This window comes from Gymnogyps californianus, chromosome 1 (genome assembly GCF_018139145.2).
Source record: "Gymnogyps californianus isolate 813 chromosome 1, ASM1813914v2, whole genome shotgun sequence".
In the NCBI taxonomy this organism is placed as follows: domain Eukaryota; kingdom Metazoa; phylum Chordata; class Aves; order Accipitriformes; family Cathartidae; genus Gymnogyps; species Gymnogyps californianus.
Window position 1 is genome coordinate 156,731,948 of NC_059471.1, and position 14,745 is coordinate 156,746,692.

At 41.8% G+C, this 14,745-nt stretch overlaps 1 protein-coding gene across 1 annotated transcript in view; it reads right to left on the bottom strand.

Moving 5' to 3' along the window:
- Nucleotides 1–204: 204 nt before the first annotated feature.
- LOC127018134 (tyrosine 3-monooxygenase-like) overlaps nucleotides 205–14,745 on the bottom strand; it is a 31,807-nt gene continuing 17,266 nt past the window's right edge. The window contains exons 7-12 of the mRNA XM_050899560.1: nucleotides 12,746–12,881; nucleotides 12,025–12,094; nucleotides 10,269–10,325; nucleotides 7,065–7,160; nucleotides 1,956–2,089; nucleotides 205–364 (exon numbers count right to left, since the gene is read on the bottom strand). Of these exons, the coding sequence (XP_050755517.1) occupies nucleotides 205–364; nucleotides 1,956–2,089; nucleotides 7,065–7,160; nucleotides 10,269–10,325; nucleotides 12,025–12,094; nucleotides 12,746–12,881 (653 nt within the window). The remainder of the gene's footprint in view (nucleotides 365–1,955; nucleotides 2,090–7,064; nucleotides 7,161–10,268; nucleotides 10,326–12,024; nucleotides 12,095–12,745; nucleotides 12,882–14,745) is intronic.

The window sequence follows — 14,745 nt, forward strand, 5'->3', positions numbered from 1 at the left end:
CTTTTTTGTCATTGAAACATACTCAATAGGAACTCATTAATGTGGCTAAGTCAGCAGCCTAAATTACAGTGAAAAGATTAGCTTGACAGAACTGTTTTGTGGGTTAAAGATTTTCACATGCAACTACAACTTCATCACTAAATCTTCAAGTGCTGGAACCATCTACAGGTATCTCAGTGCCAGATAAGATGTACTGCTGTAGATTTAAGAGAGGTTTTCAAGGGCTAAGCAGAGGTTTTTCAGTTCCTCTTTCATTTCGTGGAGTGCCCTCTTGACTTTCTGAGGTGTGTTCATAACCTCTATGCTGCTGGTGAACGGGTCATAGTGCAGAGAAAAAGGCTTCTTGATCTTCATTGCGTAGTTTCTGTGGGGGAAGAAGACAGAGCTGCTAGTTCAGAAGCCATTTCCCTGAGTGTAAAACCTGCAAGACCTAATTTCTCAGTATGTAGGCATGGATTTATCAGGGAACAGAGGCTGCTGTAACACGTCCTCACTGTTACTCCTTAACGTTGTCTGGTGCAGTACATCCTCCCCACGGCTGAACTACTTGCAGCCCAAAAGATCTGCAGTGCCTGCTTTTCAGCGTGGCTGGCTCAAACCATCTGTGCTCTTACAGCTCTACGTTAACACAGTTCAGAGTTATTACAACCACAAGCTGAGGAATGCAGGAACACAGCATGTCTGCCGCCTTCACTTCCAAGAAATAACCTGGAGTAGCTCTTTCTGCATAAAATTCTAAAACCTGTTGATACTAGGCATCCTGGGCTATTTTGCTGTCTCTATTAAAAGAAAAAACATGATTGCTTGCCATTTTCGACAATGTTTCCATTAAGTACATGCTGGTAGGAAGCCCCTGCACTGATGTTGCCTTATGTTTTCCGTTCTGACAGATTCTTGTGCATTTGGTTATTTTGAGCAGCTTTGGCTGTGCAACTGTATTGAAAAAATGTATGAAAAACCTTCAAGACTGAGAATGGTGTATTCCTTGTCCTTGTAAGTTCTTTTCAGGTTTGCCTGAGTCAAATGCTCTTGAAAGTCCTCTCTCTTCTGCCACTGAGTTCTCAGCCATGTTTTTACACACATTAAAAATTTAATGTGAACCTTCAGATTTAAGACGAGGGGCCTAATTTGCCATTGCTATAACCCCAGCAGACAGTGCTTCTGGGGAAGAGGTGGGGGGAGTAAGGAAGAAGTCTGGCCCAGGTTCTCTTCCTCTAATAAATTCCTCATTGCAGGTCCTATATGCTCCCCAGTAGCTCCACAACCAGCCTCCTGCCTCCAGCCAGAATTGGTCATGTTGTTCTAACTGTTGGAGATGAAGGCCAGAATTTAAACCCTGCTTAATTTAAAAAAAAAAATCCTTACTGCATAACATAACACAGTCAAAGAAATGCATTTAGAAACACCTCAAGCTAATTTGAAATAATGTTATTTAGGTTGCAGTCAGCTACTTTGTAGAAATTAGATTGCCTGTGAATGCTGATTCTGCATTCTTGTGCAGATATAACCAGAGGAGAAAGGCAATCTTGTTTTTAAGCCCCCTGCTGATCCATGTTAATTCCTGAGTCTGCTATAAAATTTCCATGTGACCTTGGATAAATCAGCTCTTCACAACTTCCTATTTGTATGGACTAGCACATAGGCACCCCAGCTGTGGGATTGCACTCTACTCTCACTATTTGGTTGCAGAATTTACTTCAGAAGTTGCTAAAATAAGGCATTGCTAAGATGAAGCATGGGGCAGGGCATAACAACATGTAGTTATGATTTTCTGGGAAGCTTTTCTGAGATAAACAATCTCATGTTAAACTTTGTTGTAAAAAAGCCACTGTGCAGATGAAGTGCACAGTGAGATAGCCTGGCATGGTTATTGCACCAGTGGTAGATGTATCTGAGTTTAGGATTCGAGCCGGCATGCCCCCCTCAAAGGGAACACCCACAAACACTTTACTTACTGAAGCTTGGCCTTGGCATCTTCCAAATTTTCTGCTATGAAATAGACAGGCTGGAAGGCTTGATCCTGATAGGGGTGAACCGCAGTCACTTCTGGATCAAAAGGCTTGTACTCTGGCTTGTTTGATAAAGCGTACTTTGTAATGGGAACAACACAGGTTAAAGCAGGTGAATGAACATAGAAAGAAATAGTGCCTACTGGGCTGTGAAATGCTCTTTGTGGAACAGTTAAAGGTAATATCAAGTCCTGTTCTTTCACAGGTGAAAGCTGCTTTTCATAATTAGCAGTTAATGAACCAAATAATAAATAATTTTTTAAAAGAAGAAAAAAGAAAGAAAAAAGAAAAATATATTTCCTGTATTACAGTGCTGTACGATTGGGTACCATAGCCACGTTCTCAGACAGGGAGGATAAAGTCTATGCCACCCCCCAAAATCCGAATATCTAGAAGAAAAAATAATATCATGCTGCTTTTTTCAACTAGTATCATAGAAGATTCACAGTCCTGTGCAGCACTATTTCAAAGTCCCCAGCACATGTCACAAATTTCCTGCTGCACTGAAGAACAGAAAGAATGCTCCTGGTATTTTCTGCAGAGCTTCCATGCCAGTTAAGCAGCCCAAAAGCTTCCCTGAAACCCAAGATATAAATATGCACTATACCCTGTGTGTGCACGTTTGTGTTTTGGGCCCACATAGGTTCTTCTATATGTTCTTCTCAGGTTCTTCTACATTTGTCCCCTCAGGCAAACAGGAGGATTAAGGAAGCCACTTATGTCCACACTGCAGTCCATAGGCACATCTATCATTTGTTTACACATACTGGAGATATATTTAAACCAGCCAGCAGCAGAGCTGGTGACAGTGTGATTGTGTAGGTATTGGTGTTGGTTGTTTAGTACCTGCACAGAGTCCTGTGAAGGCAGTGCAACTCAGGCTTAAAGTGAGTTCCTGCACAATTTGTCTCTCCCTGAAACCCAAGTGAGATATAGTTTAAAGCTAGCTCAGCTCCAGTGACATTTGAACTGCACCGTAGATGTGCCTAAAAGCTGGTTTGGCCTCCTATTGGCCAGGTTGGTGAGCGCCGCGGCCACTTTGGTGAAGTGTTCTGGGTACAAACAAAAAGGAAAAAGGCAACTCATCCCAGTCAATGTCGAGACCTTTCTTTCCACCTTCAGCCTGGACAGTGGGCCCCATCCACCTAGGGACAGTCTTTTAGTACCCACCTCTTCTTTGAGATCTGCCTGTTTGTCTTTCTCTCTTCTTCCCCAGTCTTCAGAAAGCTCCCTTCACTATTTCATGATCCATATGCCAACTCCCATGGTAATTGTAAATAACTGGTAAGAGTGGGTGACACTGCACAAGACTTTCAGCTCAATCTGCTAACTGGAAAAATTCAGACAGTACCCTCAAGCACATTTTTAGATATTTCACTGAACTGACCCTGAACTCTTCATCACTGGAGGCCTGCTTTAACCAGTAGGCCAATTTGCTGTAGAACTGGTGCAGAAATTAATACAGGGCTTTTCTTAAAAAAAAAAAAGAACAAGAATATAAAATGCTAAAAGATGGTGTTTTTCCTGTTCTTCATTTGCAGTGTGTAATTGAAGAATAAACCTTGGAGAGCACTCATACAATCTAAGATGGATGGTATACACAAACATGAGGCTGCTCTTATAATCTTACAAGCTCTGGGGACTAATGGGAAAAGATTTCAGAAACTCAAAACCTGACATGGGTCCCGCTATGCTGTCAGTGTTGAAGCAGAACTGAAATCCCATTGATTTCAGTGGAAGTTCAGCTTGAAACCGGATGGCCTTAAAGGCCTCTCTACGAGTTAAGTACTTGTTGTGCTGCAAGAAAAGCATATGTAGCATTGAGTGCTGCCAGAAGTGTGGTATGAGCCATAAGATTTTACAGTATGTAGGACAGAGTCCAGCTGAGTATTAATAGGAGAAGCATTTTGGATAATGTGGAACAGCTGACAGAATATAGTGAAATAAACAGTGCAATACCGAGAGCTGTTGGGGAGGAATTCTTACAGTTCAGAGGAGGCAAGGTTGGCCAGCAGTCAGACCCATTACAGCTGTTCAATTTAGACTTGGGTATGGTTATCCTGTCCCTTCTGATACCTAGTTGCTGTCACTAAATGACTTGTTAGATAACATGGATTCAAGTGCAAGTCTCATGCAGAGGGCATCTAGCTCTAGCCCTCATCCTCTGCCTTTCTCCCAAGTTATGCCCTGAGTCTGGACAGGATCAGCTCATCCACAGAAAACAACTACCTGAAGCTGAGTTCAGACTGGTCAGAGTGGGTGCTGTGGAGAAGAGGAAAACATTTTGAAGATTTCATAGTCAGGATGCGGTTCCCTGGGTTACAGTCACACACCCACAGACAGTCAGTCCAGGCTGCAGTTCACAGATGTTCCCAGGCTCCTTGCTGATGCTAAGGTCCCACATAACATTAGCTGGACATACTGCTGCTCACTCTCTCCAGCTGGTTAGATGTTATCTTCTTGTAGCCAAGCACCTAGCCTTAGTAACTCATGCCTTTATTTCCTCCTCAGTGACCAAATCATCCTGCTATTCCTGGTTCAGAAGCCTCCAGTGATGAGGAAACCCCTCCTTTGTGCAGGTTGCTGCAGTGTGTCTCCTGTGTCACATGAGCTGCAGCAGTGAGTCTGCCTGTGCCAAATATGCCAGTCAGCTAAATGATATGGAATCAAGTTTGGGGCCTCCATCCAGAAGCCCATGTCTGGGCCCATACTGAGAAGACTGGCAGATAATTATCAGGATGGACAATGGCTTTCTCCCAAGAAGTAGCAAAACCTATCTAGAGTTTTCTCAAGAGCCAGTCTAAGACTGCAAAATGAGCTTTGCAAGAAACTGAAGGCTATCATGAGCCTCACTATCTTCCAATCTTCATCTTCTCTAACGAAACTGCCTAGCCACTGCTGTATTTCTAAAAAAATCCCTTCTACAAAATAGACAGTGCACTACACATATTTCCTCTCTTCAGCTGTAAAAGAAACTGTTGGTATACATTTTCAAGTTGCTAGCAGGTGCTTAGGCATAGGACCTGAGCACTTTACTCACACTGCCACTGTCTGTACTGAAGTTAGAATCAGATGCTTATGCAGACTAGAATGATTAAATGGAAACATTTCTGTATTTCAGTTTTGTTCCAAATAAAAATGAGATGAATCAGTCAGCTGTAAAAGGAAACTTCAGCACTTAAGGCCATGGATATAATTAATTTGTGTACAAGAAGTTTCAGATGCTCAAGGTGTAGTGCACAGGACCCACTAAGCTGCTGTCCCAAAAGGTACACAGTGATGAACTTGCAGAGCTCACATAGAGATTGTACAGGGCACATAGCAGCATTGCTGGTGAACTACTTGCCCATCTTCAGACTGTCTTAGGTATTACATGCAAGATGGACACACTTTTGGAAGGGAGGTAATGCTTCTTCACTACCTATTGAATATACATGCTATCACATCTGCATGTAACTTCAGTAATATGATGGATGAAGATCTAGGTGGACCTAGCTGTATCAAAAGTTTATCCAGCAGCATTACCCAACAACTACTGATGATAAAAGTAATGACAAGAATCTGCCATTTATCAACTCCAGGACAGTTACTACTTCTACTGTCAACCTTAGAGGTAGGGAATTTGAGATGCAGTTATATTTTTCTGTTATATAGCACAGTTTTGAGAACAAGCAGTTCTTGCCTACTACTTTAATCAAAAGCAGAAGAGCTTGTTGGTGTCTAGTGAAGAAAAGGGTAGAAAGAGATCAAGAGAGAAAGCTCTGCAAATCATATACCACCGAGTTTGCTCACAAAAGTCTCCAAATTGCAAGTGTTGGGAGAAAACCCATGCTAAAGTCGGCAGGTGGTAAAATGAAGGTTGATATCTGGGAGGGTTCCCCTTTCTATGTGTTAACTCTCAACTCCTATTATAAATTTCTTGGGACTCCTATTATACATGTCTTGAGATATGTTAACATGTTGTTTCTTCCTTCTGTCAATTGACTGGGAAGAGGGCTGACCTGTATACCATTAGGAGAGTTTTGTTTATTGTCATAACAATTGTTATGACAATATGTTTATTGTCATAACAATCCAACTATCTCCAGTTATGGGAGTCCAAGCTGTGCTAATCCAGCCATGGTTCCATATGAATGTATCATGTAGCTGGCTGTTGTGTCTATGTGTTAAGCTTAAAATATACCTCCCATGAAAAAATTTATTTCTGGTTTATAAAAATGCTTGAAAAGAGTACTTTTTATTTTCCTTTGGCTCTTACTAATTCCAAAAATCATCCAGTATCTGCACAACCTGAAGCAATTGAGACCTACTGATACCAGTTTAGGGCTTTTGCACTTAGAAACAGATCATTTGTTTCAGTGCTCTGCGAAACTGAGGAGAAACTAGTATTTCCCCTATCAGCTGCTTGTCCAAAGGAAGGGAAACCCATAAGCTTTCTGTAAAGGTGTACAGCCCTTCTTTCCACAGTGAATCTGTCCAGGCAGGGTAGTATCAAACCTGTGTACGCAGATTTTCATCTACATAAAACTTGAGCTGGGATTAGTCTTGAAACGTATTTAGGAATGTAAACTACTAAAGCATTTTCTTTTTCTCAGTGCCCATGCTATTTACAGTTTCTTCGCACTTTATTTGGTCCGCTCAGTCAGTGCCTTTCTGATTCATATGTTCATGAATGTCAATGGCATGGATGAAGTAGCAGAGTTCATAATAGGCATAATATTGCCCTCTGGTGATCAATTCAGAAAGGTACATGAGTTTTATGTTAAAGTCAACTGTATTACTACTGGCCAGGAGCAGTAAGAAGCAAATCTAATACTTTATAGGACGGTTGCTTTCGTTGCATTTCTCCTCTTTAGGTGGAAGACAGATACAATCCTACAGTAGTTTTTCCCCTACTCAGTAGCTTCTGGGAAGGGAGAATTAATTTCTTTGCAAAAGAAAAATCAGTATTTTAAATCATATTGTTTTATGTAAGGAAACAATATTTTGCTTTTACCAGAGAGTTCAGAAAACTGGATTATAGAAATTTTTCAATACCATACATTTGATACATACCATAAGCTCCCCATAAGATGAAAGCAGTCCTGCCCCATAAGCTTTGATTGATCCATTTTGCTTGCAGAGACCAAACTCCACAGTGAACCAATAAAGCTGGTAATAAGAACAACTTGTGACAAACAGTCACAACAGGCAGTTCATTTTTAAGCTTCTCATTTTTCCTTTAATTTTCTTTTACCCTTATTCCTTAATGTCTTTGTATCTTCAAATTTTATAGTTGTATATTTTACGAAAAATTTTTTTTCTCAACGTATATAACACAAATTATAACACATATTTTTTCAAAAATTGCCATCCTTCCCATTCTCACTCTCAAAACAAAAAGAAAAAAAATTGCTAATGGTAATTACATGGATAAATAAAGTCATAAAGTCCTATCCCCTTCTTTCTTTGGAAAATGTTACAAATTACCCTGCAACCTCTTAGCCCTGAGCTTCATTATAGTCAGTAGAAGCTGACAGATTTCAACCCATTGTCCCCAAAAGGACAGGTAGACCCCCACAGAGGGTTCAAGACCCTAGGAATGGTACTTGAAAGGACAGTTTCCCTCCTTCAATGTCTGTGCGATAGCATTCAGATTAATTGAAAAATTACTTATCCCTTAGCAGCAATGTACCCTTTAAGATTATGCCAATTACATCTTTATCATGCTCCAGTAGAATATACATCTCTCTGGGCTTTTCTTGCAATAAAGCATGCTTAGGACCATACTTCCTTCACCTGCTGGACAGTAGTGGGATAGAAGCAACTCTTGGCTCTGCCAACATGTTAGCCCTTCCCTTATTATAGCATCTAAGGAAATGGACAGTGGAGGACCAATTCTGGACACAGCCTGACCCCTGAGCAGCTGGACAGGTGTCGTGCAAAAGAAAAACATGGAAAACATGAAGCACTTCAAGAATATGGCTTTGTGTCACAACTCTTCAAGGTTCCTTTAGGGACACATAGCTCTTTGCTGCCTCATACACAGGGCTAGACCTTGGCTTCGGTTTAGCCAGAAGTATTACATTCTTAGCACCCTTCTCAAAGAACTGCAAACAGTTTGTAAAATAACGTGAAACTCTATGTTATTCTGTCTATTCTGCCTCTTACTTTCTTTCTCTTTCTTTCTCCCACCCTTTTTTGCATGTCTTATAATTTTGATGACTTGGGTTTAGCCTGCAAATTTGCCACTAAGAAACAGCATGCCAGGATCTTTCTTTCTGCAGAATCCTGAGCTGCTTTCTCTATAGTTCAGCTAATAATTCTGCATTCTTATTGCATTAATAATCTTGATTCTTATTATTTCACAGTGAAAAGTCTTTCAAGTATCTCCTCATTTTGCAGAAAGTCTTTTTGACTGGAGAATGAGACATGGGAGGAGGAGGAATTATTTTTAGTGTTTCCTTAGATATCCTGTATTTGGCTTTTAGTTAGTGAGATTCTTTCGGCTCTCACTGTTTTAACAGGGTACAAGACAGGGTACTAGTGGCACTCTGTGGATGACATGAACACTGGCAATTTCCCATCTCTTGTGCACGGATCTACCTGCTTAGAGAAGTTCAGGGACTGAATGAAATAACTGTATTTCAAAGTTTGTCTTACAAACGTTATAGACCATAGCAACAAGCAAAGTTGAGATTCCTTAAATAAACTTTCAGTTAGCTTAAATGTTGTTGTGTCGTCTAAGTTAGTTACCTACTTTCTCTTCATAATGAACAGAGAATGACAGAGCTTCGAGAGAGAAAAAAGAATTTATGTTAGACATCTATGTCACGATCGTGAATACGTTACAGGTTCTTCTCTATCTTTACTTTCTAGGGAAGGAACCTAAACAATAAGCCTAGATTAGATGTCTAGCTTTCAAACAATTGAAGATTGAGATGTTAATCCAGAATATGTTTACTGTTCAGAATACTTGAATGGCACTTACAAAACTGTATTCTCACAGATCCTGAACTGCAGGTAGCCCTTTCAAAAAGGTGCCCTTATTCTACCTCCCCAAACCTTAGAGGATATGACTATTTCAGCTATGAGACCTATCATTCTTCTAACCTTAACCCTATCTCTAATCTAGTCCTAGCCAGTCCAGGGTCAGGGAGGGGTGCTTGCAGAGGAATGCTATGTAAGCCACTGGCCTTCACCCAGTCTCACCAAGACCTGGGTAACAATACAAAATGGCTCTCCGGGACCCATAATTCTTTTAACCCTAGCAAAGCCATGGATCTTAATCTTACTCTAGCCTCTCTAGACCCAGAGAGGGGAAATTGCAGAGGAAATGTGGATGTGTCACTGCCTCTTCCCACATAGTCCCTCACATCACCAGCCCAAGACCTGAATGATGCTACGAAAAATTCAGCACTGGTACCTTTTGCTCTCCAAACTCTAAAAATACTGTTATTCTTACCTAGTCCTGACCCAAGGACAGATACGTGCAGATAGATTTTAGGTGAGCCATAATCTCCTTCACACAGTGACTCGTTCCACTTCACCATGAGTGGGGCTGTGGGCTGGGTGAGGAATTTCAGTAGTGACAGCCTCCTCCCATCCACCTCCTTTCCTGAATGAGCCTCCCCCAGCTGGGTGAGGGTAAGGCTCCTCTCCTCCCCTGAAAAAATCATCAAGACTGGGAAATGGCTGTCATTATCAGAAAAAAAATCATCTAGCCTCCAGCCCACTTTCAGAACAAGTTAAGACGGCAGCAAGGGGCTACATGAGTTGTTTTGGCAGATGTATATAGCCTAGTGACTCAGAACTGAATGACAGTGCCTGCTCTCAAATTACTTTTAAGTGCTCACCTATTTTGTGAGATTAATGAACACAGGGTGAATCAAATTCTGATGGTTCCCTGCACCTTGTATAGGAGAAAATGCAGGAATCACATTGGGTATCCAGTCTATTAGGTTAATCTGGAAGGCAAGTTGGGACCCTCCCGTGGCTGAAATTGTAGAAACTCATCTTCAGCAACATATTCTTATAGAAGCAAAAAGTATAAGCATTTCCTCAGGTGGAATCACATGCTTCTGGGCTCCCCCAGAGGGACTCCAGGCCCTGCTCCAGCACCTCCCTAACCTGTGGATGAGGAGAAGAGACAATCCTGCCAATGGTCCCATTTTTGTAGCTAATCTGAGACACTGGAGAAGAGCCTTCCCTGCACGGTAAGGGATATGCAGTGAATCGTTTGGGGTTTGCCTCCAATATTAAACTGCCATCTGTACTTACTGTGGCCAGTTTCTCAATCTCCGCTTCACATGATCCAAGAGAAGCCAGTCCAATATCCTAAAGCAAGTAAGCAAGCAGGCAGTGTTACATTAGTGTGATTATTCAGCCCAAGGGAGAGAAAGAGGGGAAGGGGGAGGACCACATCATTTCTAGCATGAATAGCATGAACTATTCATTGTTTTTGTCACCCAGAATGACCTTCCATGGCTTCCAGGATGCCTACCTCTCCCTGGCCCCCAGCTACATACCACTGGGAGCCACATTAGATGAGTGTTTAATCCTCAGCGTTCTCTGTGTAAAGTTAACCATCTCTTGGCTTAATGCTGGACTATCGCTGGCAGAGATTTACAGGGAGGTATGAGAAGGAAGGACAGCAAGGTGGTTTTTATCTTTGCCATTACCTTTCTGTCTCTCACTCTCTTTATGACAGCCCTTATGAGTGGGTTAGATCCATGCAGGGATGATTCTGTTTACTCTCATCTGTACTCCCTGTTAATTGTTATTCTCACAATAGGAATCTGTAGATGTCTCTTCTTAGCTATCCCGGGACCCATATTATGCAGCAAACAAACAAAATTAGGGCATTTTCACCATTCATCGTCTCATGTTGAATGCAACAAAAAAGAATTGTCATGGGGTGAATTTCAACTGTAAAAATACTTTGTGAAAAAAAAAAGTGAAATGTGAAAATTCATTTAATGTAATCCCATGTTGTATAGTCTGTGTTACAGATGGGAAAAGAGGAAAGCTGAAAGTTTTGAAATTGCTATAATCTCTTATTTCTAATGTGTCTTCAGTTCTGGTATTGAACTGAACTGAACTGAAGAGGTTTCTTCCAGAATAAATTATAGACCACTAGGATATTTTAAGTACTACTCATCTGAATCTGATAATAACCAATATTTATGACCAAAATGGAAACTGGCATGTATCCAAGTCGATGTAACTGGAAACCACATTATATGAGGTGAACTGGCTTTCTTTTTAAGATAGTCTGACAGGGACCTATATCATGTAACCCCTCTGCTCTTATTGCCAGTTTCCACACTGGCCACTGATTGATAAGCCTAGAACATGAGTTATCGTCTTCACTCTGCTATGTCTTTAAGGCACTTTCATAGTTCTGAAGTCTTTAGTTATAAGAGGTCATTGAGTTCACTTAGGTCTGACACTGGCTGCTCATACTAAATAGTCCCTTATTGTACAAAGAAGCCCTGTTTGCTTTTTGGAGCCTCCTCACCAGTGTGAGCAATGCTGTGAGAATTCGGTGAGTTGTAAAATGAAAAACATCTCTAATGAATGACATGGTGATGGACACAATTAGAGTATCATGTGAGATAAAAATGTACATCCAGAGACAGAACCAGCCTGGGGCCTCGATGGCTGTTGCTGGTTAAGTTCATGTGGTGTAGGACAGGAAGCCAGGGAACAGCGTAGTCAGTACAACTCAAACACGCAGCACCACAGAGGCTCCACTGGCATCCTTCCGCAGACTGACACGGCCCTCCCACAGAGAAGTCCCACAAGCACTGTTTGCCCTTCCTTTTACACGATGTCCATAGGGCACAATGCTACCACTCCCTTGGAGTAAATGTCTCCCAGGCCACTGCTAGCCCACCACCCCTGGAGGTTGTGACTCAGGCACAATCAAGTCTTAAAATAGCGTTTCAAGCACGGTGAGCTGCACGCCTTTGAGGCACGTCTGGCCTGCTATCCAGAGCAGTTGGTTAAACAGCCAGCAGAACAAGCTTCTTACCTGTGAGAACTGGGCAAACTCCTTGTCAGCTAGCATGGGAACATGACCCAACAACTCATGGCAGCAGTCTCTGGAAAACAAGTGACCTTCATGTTTAATAAAGGTTTCTTTTCCTGCCCTACAGGAACTTCCCACAAAGGACTTTAGCTGATAGACCCCCAAAGGGAGGTAGCGTGAGGGCTGCTCTGCAGTAGCTGCCTCCATACCTGGCCTGGCTCTGCAGGGAGTGTAACAGAGCATTCCCTTCTGCTATGGGAAGCCAGCTGCCCCCCACTACCTTGGCTATTGTCTCACTTGGGATGGCACGGGCACCAGTCTCCTATGTCACAACGTCTTTGAAAGGCCCCTGTTTTGTCCCAGCATACAACAAAAGCATCTGTGCGAACTTGTAATTTCTCATGAAATGTAATTGCTGTTGTCTGGCCAGCACTTACTGGGAGAGTTTCACAGCAGGGAATCAAACCCCAGCAGATGGTAACAGAAGGCAGGATGAAAAGATTAAACCAGATATTCTCCAGTCTTTTCCTTCCCCAGACAACTTTGCAAGAGAGACAGAGACCCACACCCTCTCATGCATGACTTCCCCTTCTAACTCTCCAGCTACCAGTTTCTTAAATTGTTTCATTCTGTGGACTAATGGACAGAGCTCCAGAGGCATTCCCAAGAGAATCATCCCCAACACATTCAGAAGGACAGGATTGTGCCAGGGCATCGAACTTACGGTTCCGGGGAATGCATAGGAGAAGAGAAATGCCTTATATACTGTGTGCTTTGGAAGACACGAAATGCCAGGCTGGCAAGGAAGTCACGAGCAGACAGCAGTCCTGCAGCGGGTCTCAGCTGGAAACCTGTTCTCTCTGCAAAGGGAAGCGAGACCAAATTTAGGCATTTCTAGGGTTAACTACATGGCACATTTACTTCAGGTAAGCAGTTTCAGAGGACCTTCGTGCTCTGTTGCAGTATCTCCCTCCACCTAAGCACAGGAGGAACATCCTGGCTTATCGTTATCAGCTTGCCCCTGTACTGCTATGGGTCCAATTACTGCAACATCAAATCACCTAGCCATCCATCCTACACGTATTCACACAGCAATGATATGAGTTATGGGAGAACTGTCTACCCCAGTTTACATTTTTAACACATTTACACACATTTATCTACTATATGTCCCACATGTCAGTGATGTGTCTGAGGTCACATACGATCCTAATGATCAAACAGGACAGGACCTGCATTTTCAGTCCTGGCTAGTCTATTAATTCTTGGATTATCTCTCTCATTTCCTGTATAGCAAATGTAAAAGAAAAACAGGAGTTAGATAAGGGACACAGCCCACCCCCACCCTTGTCTGAGAGCACTTGGCTCTTCCCTGATGCTGGGTTACTGTTTAGCCCCCTCCTGCAGACTTTCTTATTCCCTGCACTGAAACCCCCAGTACCTTGCACTGTTGAAGACAGAAGTAGGTGGACCATGGGTCTGCTCCAGTCTAGGCAATTCTTCTGTTCCTCAATGGGCCTAGTTCAACATACCCCAGAGACAGAATTGGCACAATACTATTCCCTTTGTCAGTGCATGCTCCACATGTATAAACTAGCTCAGCACTGGCAAAACTTTCTATCAATTTTGTCTTTCTGCCTGGACTTTGTTAGAATGGGAACACGCAGGAGAAAGAGCAAACAGGTCCTCATCAGAGATAAGGGTGCTCGAATTTGGCCCTTAACCGTTTAACATCAGAGTTTACATCAGTGCTTTCACCTATTTTTCCCTTCTAGTTTTTTTCACCATTATGTTTGTCTAGAACTAACTACACAGCCTTCCAGTAATGTGATCGTACGTGTTTTGCTTTGCATGTGTCCATAGAACAGGACAGAAGAATGCAATACTTTTGTACCATGATTTCAGCTTGCACTATCAGTGTTACCCCAGGACACCCTGAATTACTACAAAAGGTCTGTGAAAGACAACTAACAAAATAACCAGTCCTATGGTCAGCAGGATACAAAATCTACATTTCCATGGGAAACATGTTGGTGGTCTGCAAAGCTAAGAAAATTGAAAATCACTGCTTTAAAAGAGAGCCAATGATAATCTTTTTGAAGTCCTATATTCAAAATCTGTGTTGCATTCTCAGCTCCCATAAATGACATTTCATCTTCTTTAAAGCATAAAACTACATTTTAAAAAAATTCAGAAATGGCTTTATTCTCCCTTCTCTATCCATATTCTATTGTGTAATGAAGCCTGGAACCTAATTTATTTTATGTAAACAAAAAAAAAATCCCACCCAGAAACCAAGCCATTTACAAGATTTGTTTTGGTTTGGTTTTTAATGTTTCCTCCAGCATTTCTTGTCTTGCTCTCTCTGGCTATTAGCACATTTCTCATTTAAAAAAAAAAAAAAAAAAAAGGACAGAGAGAGAGAAGAAAAGGGAAAAAAAAGGCTTCACTGGAAGAATTAGAAATGACAAAACATCTGAAGCTATATAGGACAAAAAAAGAGTGGACAGCAAGGAATGCTTCTACCTGACAATGTGAGGGACTAGGTGGTTAGCATTTGCCATGGTTATCTTCTATTGCTCCACTGAATTCAAAGGTAATGCATAAAGAACTGCCTCAAAGCTGAACAACAGCAAAAAAACCTTATGGAGATTATGTCTTTATCTTTGTCTATATGTTGAGCAAAGGCATCAGAGTTAACCAGGGAATCAGAAGTGGTTGTAA